The sequence below is a fragment of the Pistacia vera genome, unplaced genomic scaffold (genome assembly GCF_008641045.1).
Source record: "Pistacia vera cultivar Batoury unplaced genomic scaffold, PisVer_v2 Contig673, whole genome shotgun sequence".
Classification (NCBI taxonomy): Eukaryota; Viridiplantae; Streptophyta; class Magnoliopsida; order Sapindales; family Anacardiaceae; genus Pistacia; species Pistacia vera.
The window spans coordinates 164,761-177,445 of record NW_022196527.1 but is presented as its reverse complement, the minus strand read 5'-3'; the positions used below and the strand labels follow the sequence as shown (position 1 = coordinate 177,445).

General features: G+C 32.1%; 1 protein-coding gene across 3 annotated transcripts; it reads left to right on the top strand.

The window, feature by feature from the left end:
- Positions 1-5,754: 5,754 nt before the first annotated feature.
- On the top strand, positions 5,755-12,044 carry LOC116113077. 3 transcript variants are annotated; one of them, XR_004125375.1, is made up of 11 exons: positions 5,755-6,099; positions 7,775-7,828; positions 8,447-8,566; positions 8,739-8,852; positions 9,061-9,180; positions 9,353-9,466; positions 9,632-9,751; positions 10,243-10,362; positions 10,535-10,648; positions 10,731-11,297; positions 11,912-12,044. XR_004125375.1 is itself a non-coding variant. In XM_031399231.1 (10 exons), the coding sequence occupies exons 1-10, from the start codon at positions 5,926-5,928 to the stop codon at positions 11,175-11,177; spliced, it is 1,497 nt and encodes a 498-aa protein (XP_031255091.1). In that variant the 5' UTR covers positions 5,755-5,925; the 3' UTR covers positions 11,178-11,544. The 3 variants fall into 3 exon arrangements, 1 of the variants encoding a protein (XP_031255091.1); XR_004125376.1 differs by having other exon boundaries at positions 11,917-12,034; XM_031399231.1 differs by lacking the exon at positions 11,912-12,044 and having other exon boundaries at positions 10,731-11,544.
- Positions 12,045-12,685: the final 641 nt, after the last annotated feature.

The following is a 12,685-nucleotide window of genomic DNA, read 5'->3' as shown; positions in this document are numbered from 1 at the left end:
TGCTAATTAGCTTAAGCCCCACAACACTAAGGATTTGATTCATAACCCAATGACAGTTCTTCCTAACATTTTTAAACAACCGTTGATTTCTCTCTTGCCAAATCCCATACACAGCAGTCGCAAGAAGAAGACAATTAATGATTGATCTAACCCCGTTACCCTTGAATTTACTAGCGCACCAGGATATTATATTATCCCACCTTCCCATTGGAACTCAAAATTTACCCTTGGCTTGCACCATCTGCCAAACAATAGAGGAGAAAGGGCACTAAAAAAAAGGTGATTGTGTGAGTCTAAAAGGCCATTACACTAGACACAATTCAAACTCATTGGGTCCACCAAGCACTCATCCGATCTTGGGTGAGTAATTTACCCTCAATGGCTAACCACAGGATAAACGAGTGGCGAGGGATACTCTGGCTGAACCAAATAAGCCAGTACAAGAAACATTGGATGAGGATAGAGAAAAATCATACCAAGCTTGATTGATCAAGAACTTAACCGATTTACCTTCCATGGTCTTCTAAAACACAATATCCTTATTACTAGAAGGAAGAATGCAAGGAGCTTTATTGATATCTTGAGGGAAACACTCTCTGATAACATCCGGCCATATCCATTGACCATTCGATGTAATCTTACTAACCATGGATCCCTGGCCTATTCTCGACTCATACACTATCTAAGCTGAAATAAATTCATCTAAAGGACCCATCGAATGCCAAGAGTCATGCCATAAAGATGTCGACTCACTATTGCCTAACTAACAATGTGTTATCAGACTTTATCCCTCATATTAAGAGGTTTCCTCCATTCCCAGCTAGCGTCCCAAGGGATTTTGAGACTCCAAAAACTCTTTCCACACAATCTAAAAGAGTGAATCCATTTCACCCAAAGAGAGTCCTTACTTATGACGACACTCCAAAAATGGTATGTCATAAGAGAAAGATTCCAAGACTCTAAGGGGCGAATACCTAAGCCACCGCCAGCTTTAGAAATGCATAAGTCTTTCCATGCCACTTTAACCTTGCCATTCACAAGCTCGTTACCTGACCATAGAAACGCTCTCATCAACTTCTCAATGGCTTTGGTCACAACCCTTGGGAGGATAAACATCAAAGCCCAATAAACTTGCATCGAGGAAAGCATAGAAATAACTAACTGCAACCGACCTGCATATGAAAGTTACTTAGTCTTCCAAGATTTCAGCCTTTTTTTCCACCTTTTCAATGAGAGGCATGCAATCAATATGGCAGAGTCTAGAAGAGATCAGATGGACCCCAAGGTACTTCACAGGAACCAAATAGTTTATGTTTTAGGGTAAAGTGATTACTTAATGTGATAATTGATATTGAAGTTTAAACATCTCAATATTGCTTATAACATTTTATCAGTTATGTAGTTTTGCTTTTCTTACATCATTTATCATTAGGGAAACTGATTTGAGAGAGTTTTCCAGTCAGTAGCTTATATATAGTTGATGTTTCCATTAAAAGTTTATCAAATTGTTTTAAAAGACAAGAATTTGTCGGATGAATTTATGTAAAAAATTGTTTTAATAACCCAACGGTTAAATATTCACTCTACCTGATATTGCACAACACTTGGGTGAATGACAATTTCCCTCTTAAGGTTTTCTGTAATTACATTTTTCCCACCCATAAACTCTGAGAAAAACAATTTCCCACCTATTGTCTACAGGTGAATGGGTTCTGGTACTTGCCCTTTTTTTAAGGAATCAAAACAGGAACTGGCTGATTCCTAAGATTTGGAACCATAACTGGAACCAGAATCGACTTGGAACCAGAACTTCAAACATAGGTTTCGGTTTCAGGTACTCAAAAAAATTACATTTTACCCCCTACCAGTTTAAAAAATGACCAAAAACCCTTAAAAATTACAAATCCCCTCCACTGTTAACAAAAATTACAAATACAGCCTCCACCTCCAATTCAACTTTATGGAAACTAAAAATTAAAAATTACAATAAACCATTAAGAAATCACAAATTCCAAAATTAAAATTATGAAATTACATAATATATAAAATACGTATGATATGGTATGGAAAATGGAGTAGACGTAATTAATTTGGTGGATGTGTCACTATGACTTGAAGTGATCCTTTCTAAGAGTTTTAAAATAAATATTTGATGTACAATATGCTTATAAAGTCTTGCATATAAAGTGATTTGTTGTTATTCTTATACTAACATATCATACAACTTTATTATTATGTATTTATTAAGTTAATTAATCCATTATTTCTTATTGTCACGTTTGTATAAAAGTTTTTGTATATGAATTTTGTATATATAGAATTATTAATTAATTTTTCTTATTTTTTTAGCTGAATGGTCTAAGTCAATTGAAAATTGAATGAAAAATTTTGTGGATGCATTAGGGTTTTTTACTTTAAATAATATTTTCAGTAAAAAGTTAAAATTGGGGTTAGATGGAGAATTATTGAAAAACTATATATATATATAGAATTTTTAATTTAGAGGTGCGAATTAATAAAATTTTATCTTTTAATCAGTCCATTTGACATAAGATAAATTTTTTCTTGCAAACTCTTATCAATTCATCCCTTAAAAGATTCATACTTACGAATACAAATAATTTATATATTGTTGTAATTAATAGAGTGAAAATTAAGTTTTTGAACTTGCCCATAAGTTAAATTAACATTAATTATGACAAAAGAATCAAATTAAATATTAATATTGATATAATTTATAAATCTTTAATTAAATAATTAATATGACTCTAAGTTTGTTTTATGTCATTAATTAAAGTTTGATTACAAAAAAACTTACCTTTTCTTAATATACTATGAGTTGCCATACTATAATGTTATAATTAATTAAATATCTAATTATTTAATTTAGTATTATTTATTAATTTATCTTATATAATTACAATAGATATGTTTAGAACTTGATAATTGAAGTAAATATTATTTAATCAAATATATTATTTTATTAAAAAATAATTCTTTTAATAACATGAAAAAACTTTTAATTGGATCGTAATTCTAGTTATACACTTAATTAATCAAATAACCCTAAGGGGGCGTTTAGATTATATAATATTTTATTATAGGGGGATATTATATTAACGGAATAAAAAATCATCTTGAAGATTACTAAGAATGTTTAGAATATATGTTTTGTTGGTTCGAATAAATTGGTGAATAATATGTTTGATCGGGAGGATAAATGAGTGGGCATGTTATATAGATTACTAAATTGCTCTCATTTTTAAATATTAATATAATCGTATTTTTTATTATTAATTTTTGAATAATTTCTTTTAACCTCCAATTCTTCAGTTTTAGCAAGAACACCCTAACAATAAAAAACGTTTTAAACTTAACAAAAACACCCTTATCCACAACAAGCCACTGCCGACAGCCAGCCATAGCTCTGATTGTGACGTTGGTAGTGCCATAGATTTGGCCATGGCCGTTTCATAGCCACGGATTTGGCCGTGAAATGTTAATCGTTTCCGACCATGGATCTATGATCCACCAAGGAAAAAGGCCTCACTGGCGCATGGTCGGCCATATACGATCGGTCATACGCCATTATGCGATCGTACGCCATTATGACGACTTTTGGCAACCGCCGGTGGTGGTCCATGGTGGCTGGCGGTGGTGACTAGTTCTGGGTATAATGACATTTTTGTAAATAATGATAATAACAAGGGCAATATCATCTGGAAAATTTAAAAAGTGAGGAAAAAAGGATCTGCATGAGTGAATTATGTGTTTTGTAAATCTTAACAAATATAAGGTTAATTTGGACAAAATGCTCAACTGTTTAGGAGCAATATGAGATACAAAATTAGATTACCTTGGCTAAGTTTTAATAACAGCCCTCCTAAGGTATTAAGATTCCCGATAACTTACCCCCCAAATGCCACTGTTTGTCATAAAAGATTTCGGGAATATTTTTTTTTTATAAATTTACCAAATATCAGTCATCAGCTCAATTTAAAAAATTTGAGTCAATTTAAAAAATATTACTCAAATGATGTAATATTAACCCTATCCAAACTGTAACATTATAATATCTTTTTGTAAAAATATTTATATAATATTTAATATAATGTATTGACCAAGTGGGGCCCCCACCTGCTTCGCCACGTCACCCACGTGTATCTTCATTCTATTTTGAATTTTTATATGTAAAATTCCTTAGACCCCTCATTCTTTACTGATATTCATTCTAGTCCTAGTTACAAGACAGGTTCCATCCAGGGTGGCCGACCTTGGTTCCTATTCCAGGTTTCAGGTCTGACTTATGCAGGTATCAGAATCAGACCGCACAACGTCGGTTCCAAAAAATTGAAACCGAAATCTATCTTGTGAAGGCTGATTCTAGGTAGGTTCCAATTCCAATTCTGGTTTTACCCGTCGGTTCCAGTTCTACTCGCTACTCATGCTCACCCCTACTATCGTAAATCTCAGTCAATGGAATATGTTACTTGATAGGGGTAAAGCTAGAAAAAGACTATAATACCCTTTACTATTTGACTTTATATTTTATAACAAGGCTGAATAACATTTTCCCACCCAAACTTTATTAAATATATTTTTCACCCTTAGTTTGGTTTATATTAACTTTAGGGTTAATAAATTTAAAAATAAAGCCAATTATTAAAATAAAAAAGGGAAAATAAAATATTATAAAAATTTGAAAAAAAAATTACAAAACTAAAAAAAAAAGTTAGTCGGGATCACTGGGTGTGATTCCCGTCGAATCACACTCGGTCAGGTGCGAATCAATTAGAATCGCACCCAGTTGGGTGTGATTCAGGCCAACTATTTTTTTTCATAATTTTTTATTTTCATATTTTTCTTCTTTTTTACAATTTTTAGTTCTTTGGAAATTATATTTGTATATAATTCCATAAAATATATACAATTTTAATGAAATATTATTTTGTAGTTTTATAAATATTTAATTGACAGATATTATTACAATTTTAAAAAATACTATATACAATTTAATTTTCTTTTTAGAAACACATTATAAAAGTGAAACCTCCATTGTAACGATAGAAATTGAAGATAAGGGTTTAAAAGGCTAATTTTCAAGTTGGTAAAGTTAATTTTACAGTGTTTGTAATTTAGGGGTATAAGAAACATTAATTCTATAATATATATTGTGCAAACCGACAAAATTCATTTTTACTGATAAAACTAACGTCTGAAATTTAATGATAGGTTGAAAAATGTTTTCTTTTAAACAAAATTTTATCCAATAAGAACCAAAACACCAAAGCATAATATTGGTAAGGGAGGGAAAGTGATCGGTGAGAGAATGTTGAAAAACATTTTCTGATCCTTTTACATTGTTGGCTCATAGGTTTATTGATGGCTTTTCTTTTTGGGTATTTGATTTGTGTTGGATTCATGTCAACTGAAATTGATGACGAGGTTTGATATAGAAGAAGATGTCGGGTATTTATTTGAGAAGATAAGGTTTTTCTGGTGTAACGATAAGAAGATTAAAAAAAAATATTAGATGGTATTTTAGTCCTTTGACCTCGTTTTGACAGTTACTAACAATATTCGTGGTAAGAGGTAAATGTCACTATCACAAAAATTTGGACTAAAATGTTACCAAACCAAATTTAAAGGACTAAAATGTTCTTAACTCCAACCGCGTAACGAAAGCGATAGCAAGCAAATGGCTTTATTTATCTCTTTATTTCATATTTAAAATAATACGAAGAAGCTCTGCTCATCAAAAACCCACTTGTTGAGCAGCTCTTCCATTAGAAGAAGACTGATAAAATTTCCAATCTTTTGTTTTCAGAAAATTTGCTTGCTGATTTTGAAAGAAATAGAAACACTGTTAAGTGATTTGGTTGTCAATTGTTGAAAGAAATAAGTACTGTTAAGTCGAGTTGATCAATGGAGAGCCATTTGCAAGAAAACTTTGATGTTAGATCAAAACATTCGTCCGCCGAGGTGTCGGAGAGATGGAGAAATCTCTTTGTAGTTGTCAAAAGTCCCAAACGAAGGTTTCGATTCACTGCCAACCTCTCCAAACGTCACGAGGCTGATGCTATGCGCAAAACCAATCAGGTCCGTTAATTAGCTGCTTAAATTAATGACGATTTGCTTCTACATCACTCATCATCTTTCTAATTTACTTTAATTAGACTTTGAACAATTAATGACGATTTGCTTCTACATCACTGTTCATCTTGTTTTTACATTTTCCCTGGAGGTTGAGGTTGGACTGCAATAAGATTGTAAGAAACTCTGCTTTCATCTGCCTAAAGTTATGGCCACAAATTTCCATTGAAGTGGTGATAACTCAGTTTTGTATTTTAATTCAAGTTTTCATGGATACAAGTTAGATAAAAATAGAATGGCAATTTTAGAATATCTTTACTACCTAAACTTGCATTATTGTATTCAAACTTACAGCAAATGCCACGACTAATTCCCTAATTTAAAATTTTAATTTTTAATGAATCCTAAGGATTATATGTTTAAATTCTTCATTACACATTTTTTGTATGCATGCCTCATCTAAATTCTATAACGAGTTTTTTTTTTTTTTAATTTCTTGCTGACTATTGATGTTATTGATTGGTAACTGAGTGGCGTAGCTGTGATTCTAATTACAGTGTTCAAAAGCGGTTAACCGAACCGGTTAACCGTTTTTTGAACCGAACCGGTTTTTCGGTTTGGGAAAATTCCTGAACCGAAACCGAACCGGTTTGAAGGGAAAACCGGTTTTCCGGTTAACCGAAAAACCAGTTAACTGCTTTTTTTAAAGCGGTTAACCGGTTTTCCCTTTTTTTTTTTATAAAACTTATTTTTTTTATTTTTTCCTAAATTAAATTGTAAATATAAATAATACATATCCAAATAAAAATTAGACATTCATATATATCCATTGACCACTACTAACGATACATTAAAAATATTATTATTTTTTATTTAATATATAATATATAATATTATTATTTTTTATTTAATATATAATATTTATTTTTTTTTGTAAAACCGGTTCAAAAAACCGGTTTCGGTTAACCGCTTTTTATTTTTTCCCAAACCGGTAACCGAACCGGAAATTCGGTTTTTTGAATTTTTCGAACCGTAACCGAACCGTTTTTTCGGTTAACTGGTTTTCCGGTTCGGTTCGGTTTTTGCATTTTTTTGAACACCCCTACTAATTAGGGTAGTTGAAACAAAATAATTTTTGAAATTTAAATATATAAAATACTTCAAAAAAAAAAAAAAAAAGACAAAACAATAACCACTTGAAACAACAGTACTCAAAAACTCTGCAACAGTTGTCTTTTTTATAATCAACTTAATTTAAGATATGATTTTTAAACTTGGAGATGATCAAAAGTATATAAAATAATTATTTTCTTGCAAAAGTAAAATATAAACTTAGAAGGAAACATTTGTTGTCGCGGGAACATAAAATCCAAAGTCTATTAGCATTAAAAACTTATTCTGGGAAGGCCATTTGAAGATGAAATCATTTATTTATATGTGTATCTGTCAATAAGTTGCCACTTACAGGCCTGGGCTGGCCATGCCTGTATGTGGCTCCACCCATGGTTGTTAACCTTTCTCCGAGTTGCTCTTTTGTTTCTAGCTGATGTTATTTGGTTGGGTTCTTAATTTTTTATATTCTGTCTTTCTGAATCAACTCCCACATTTTCTTTTGCTTTCTGTGGACAGTTTTATGACATTCAACACGGTACATTTTCTTTTTGGTTTTTCTACCTTGCAGGAAAAGTTGAAGATTGCTGTTCTGGTTTCCAAAGCTGCAATTCAATTTCATATTGTAAGGTTCTTCTCAATTTAAAAAATGCATTAAAATTTGGATCTTCTTCACTCTTCTCCTCCACTATTGTTTCGAATTTCTTGTAAATACCAAACCTCAAGTGAATACAGGAAGTCATAAAGGAAACAAACAAAGTTGAATTAGAGAATTAGGGAACATCAGATTTCATACAATGTTTATATACCTGGACCGGGCCTTGACCCAGTCAAGGGGCGATCCCTAGGTCGGAGGGCCTGACCAGCGGGTCAGACCAATGATGTCATGCTGAGGTCTGCAATATATTTTACTAGAAAAAAGAACAATAACGGGCGTTCCTATTCATAGGAACAGTTGTTCCACAAGATGGACTGGATTGATTTGACGGTTGAATCGACGGTACAGATGTTGATAAGAGAACAAATATTAGGAAATAGGTGAAAGATCTAACCAAAGTTAAGAACTTTTCTTGGAAAACTATTCATTTTCAAGTTCTAATCACATCTTTTCAACTCTAACCTTACTGTTACCAAGTTAACTATTTGATTTATATGGTGTCCAGGGGCACTTTATTAATTTGCTTGGTGGATTTTTGCTAGATTAATTCTGTTTACACTATTTTGTTTTGTTTATGCACTTCAGGCTACTTTCAAAGCTAATGCTCTATCCCTTTTTCCTGAGACTAAAAGCTCTACACCCCTTTTGTCTGGGACTGAGATCAATCAAGAAGCACATCACATAAGAAATGACTCAAGCCAAAAGGTAAGCAATCCACCAAAACATTACCCCTGTATTAAAGTATGAATCTAAAGTTTGATATATTAATTTATGTAGACATTAAAATTATCTTTGGAGACGTTAATTTAATATGATATTGCCTTTTTTTTAACCATCTCGTCACGTTAATCAAGTTTTTACTTAAAACAAATTCCAGGATAGTACAGAGGAGGAAAATATCGACAACATCCATCCTAGTCATGGTTCGCCCATAGAATCCGAGTGCTTCAGCTGCACGGATGTTGATAAGAGAAAAGATATTAGGAAAAAGGTGAAAGATCTAACCAAAGTTAAGAATTTTTCTTGGAAACCTATTCATTTTCAAGTTCTAATTACATCTTTTCAACTCTAGCCTTACTGTTACCAAGATAACTATTATTTGATTTATATGGTGTCTATGGAGACTTGATTAATTTGCTTGGTGGATTTTTGCTATATTAATTATGTTTACACTATTTTGTTTTGTTTAGCCACTTTAGGATAATTTCGAAGCTAATGCTCCATCCCCTCTTCCTGAGACCAAAAGCTCTACACCCTTTTTACTTAAGACTGAGATCAATCATGAAGCACATCACATAAGAAATGACTCAAGCAAAAAGGTAAGGAATCCACCAAAACATTACCCCTATATTAAAGTATGATTCTCAAGTTTTGATATATTAATTTATATAGACATTAAAAATATTGTTGGAGAACTCAATTTAATATGATATTTCATTCTTTCAACCATCTTGTCAAGTTAATCAAATTTTTACCTCAAATGGTTTCCAGTATAGTATAAAGGAGGAAAATATCGACGACATCCATCCTAGTCATGGTTCGCGCACAGATTTCAAGTACTTCAGCCGCAGGGATGTTGATCTGAGAACAAATATTAGGAAAAAGGTGAAAGATCTAACCAAAGTTACGAATTATTTCAACTCTAAACTTACTGTTACCAAGATAACTTTTCTATTTATATGGTGTTTATGGAGACTTGATTAATTTGCTTGGTGGATTTTTGCTAGATTAATTCTGTTTACACTATTTTCTTTTGTTTATGCGCTTCAGGATAATTTCGAAGCTAATGCTCCATCCTCTGTTCCTGAGACTAAAATCTCTGCACCCCTTTTGCCTGAGACTGAGATCAATCATTTATCACATCACAAAAGAAATGACTCTAGTCAAAAGGTAAGCAATCCACTAAAACATTACCCCTATATTAAAGTATGAATCTCAAGTTTTGATATATTAATTTATATAGACATTAATATTATTGTTCGAGAACTCAATTTAATATGATATTGCCTTCTTTTAACCATCTCGTCAAGTTAATCAAGTTTTTAGCCCAAATGGATTCCAGGATGGTATAGAGGAGGAAAATATCGACGACATCCATCCTAGTCATGGTTCACCCACAGATTTTGAGTACTTCAGCTGCACGGATATTGATTAGAGAAGAAAAATTAGATTAAAGGTGAAAGATATAACCAAAGTTAAGAATTATTATTGAAAACCTATTCATTTTCAAGTTCTAATTGCATCTTTTCAACTCTAACCTTACTGTTTCCAAGATAATTATTTGATTTATATGGTGTCTATGGAGACTTGATTAATTTGCTTAATGGATTTTTGCTATATTAATTCTGTTTACACTATCTTTTTTTGTTTATGCACTTCAGGATAATTTCAAAGCTAATGCTCCATCCCCTTTTCCTGAGACTAAAAGCTCTACACCCCTTTTGCTTGAGACCGAGATCAATCATGTATCACATCGCATAAGAAATGACTCAAGTGAACAGGTAAGCAATCCACCAAAACAATACCCCTATATTAAAGTATGAATCTCAAGTTTTGATATAGTAATTTATATAGACATTAATATTATTGTTCGAGAACTCAATTTAATATGATATTGGCTTTTTTTAACCATCTTGTCAAGTTAATCAAGTTTTTATCTCAAATGGATTCCAGGATAGTACAGAGGAGGAAAATATCGATGACAACCATCCTCCTCATGGTTCGCCCACAGATTCTGAGTACTTTAGCTGCACGGATGTTGATCAGAGGACAAATATTAGATTAAAGGTGAAAGATATAACCAAAGTTAAAATTTTTTCTTTTAAACTTATTCATTTTCAAGTTCTAATTACATCCTTTCTTGCTGAAGAAATTGGAATTGTCCATGGTTGTTGCCAATTTAGTTTGTGAGGTTTCAACAGTCATTTTCGATCAGCTTTCGTCTCCACACAAGTCCCTTTTTGCTCTAATTGCTACACTGACATCTTTCTTCACCGTAGGATTTTGCATTATTGAGATTTGTTGCAAGTGTAGTCAGGGAAAGTATGTCTGGAACATGGAAGGCAAGTTTTATTGGTTTTATAATGCAGGAGATGGCAAGCCTTTTGGTTCAGTACTGGATATCATTGGAATTGTTTCTGGCACCCTTCAGTTTATTTTAACAGCTGTTGCTTATGGGATATATTATTCTCAACATGTTAATAGTCCTATTAAACTGCACATTTGCTCCATCGTCTTTGCTTTTGTTCTGTTATGCTCAAAAATTATTGTTGAGAAGCAGAAGACATGGCAGCATTTTGAGAGCTCTGAATGTTAGCACATAGATTAGAAATTTTTGAATTTGGACAGATTGATGGGATGCATTTCAAGTTCTATTGGAAGAGAAAGCTGAAGGCATTTCCCGAGTATGTTTCAAAAAATTCCTGTATCCAATCAGGTATGCAGGATGGATTTGATGTTGAATGATTGTTACTCTAATTTCTTTCTTTCTTTTATGAAACATATGTAGGACCTCCATTTTATATTCATTTGTATGTATATCAAGCAACATGATCGAATAATGGGACTGGATGGGTTTCGGCTGTTTTTGGGTGTGATACCTGATGATAAGTATTGGGTAGTTGGTTTTTAGATAGCAATGGAACAATATATTCTATCAGCTAAGAAATTTCTGTCTTTGAATTGAAGCTTACAATTTGCACCTCAATCTAAATGTTTACGAGTTTAAACCAATAAGAAGAATAAAGTGAGAAATACAGTCTTTAACCCAGTAAATTTTGAGTTTTCTAAACTCTAGTCATTTTGTGATGCAAATCTGTAATTGACAAAATATGGACAAACCCAACTATAAAATCTATTCTTTAAAACCATCTCTTTCATCCAGAGTCCAGACAACACTTGAGACGGTATACAATATAGTACTTATGCCTCCGAATTTAGAGGCACTACTTTGATTGTTCGGAATCTATATATTTTTTCAAGCAAAATCTTGACATGATTTATTTTATTTGGTTGACCAATCATAAAAATATTTTCATTAAACTTGTGCAGGACAGACATGAAAGATAACATGAAATCCGGTGGGAAAGCTTCATTAAGAAACTGATAACATTTCAGATCATCAGGAATTGTAATTGTAAATGAGAATGAATTTATGTGGAAAGAATTTAGAGAAAAAAAGGGCTTTGCCTTATGCTATTTCTTGTAAATTTTATATCAAGTTCATTGTTTATAGTGAAACAATCTAGAGAGTAATCAAAACTAAACAAGTAAATAATCACACACAAATAACGTAAACAGTAAAGAGAGAACACACGCGCGATTTACCTTGGTTCACCGAAAAAGGGATTACATCTAACAAAGTCAATATTATTGAAATATCTTTTCATCTCTCTCGTTACAATTAATATATTTGTCTATGATTTGCTATATCACTCATACAAGTGAACAATATGCTTTTATACTAGGCTTATCAAAGAAAAAAATCTAATATCACTAGAATCTCTATAGCATCTTCTTGTTCTTGTTTGATAACTCTATCATACAATGTTTTAATATATACATGTCACACTTATCAGCGTTTGATCCTCGTTTGAACTTAGCAACATCAAAGACCAGTGTAGGTGTGAGATTTAGGATCATCGAGGCCAAAGTAGAATCCTAATATATCATCAATTAATCTTTTACCATATTACAAGCATAAAAATAGATGTATGTCTAAATCCAAATTTCAACTCTCAACATTTTGGAAGATTTTTGTATTGTATGTATTTATACACATAAAAAGTTCTTAAATGTGATGTCTACATTTTAAAGTAAAGATTC

Bases quoted from the DNA above. Each gene is read 5' to 3' on its own strand.
- LOC116113077 (XM_031399231.1), top strand. From the start codon at position 5,926: ATGGAGAGCCATTTGCAAGAAAACTTTGATGTTAGATCAAAACATTCG. The intron at 8,567-8,738 runs GTAAGCAATCCA...AACAAATTCCAG, and splicing joins GAAATGACTCAAGCCAAAAG to GATAGTACAGAGGAGGAAAA. The intron at 8,853-9,060 runs GTGAAAGATCTA...TAGCCACTTTAG, and splicing joins GAAAAGATATTAGGAAAAAG to GATAATTTCGAAGCTAATGC.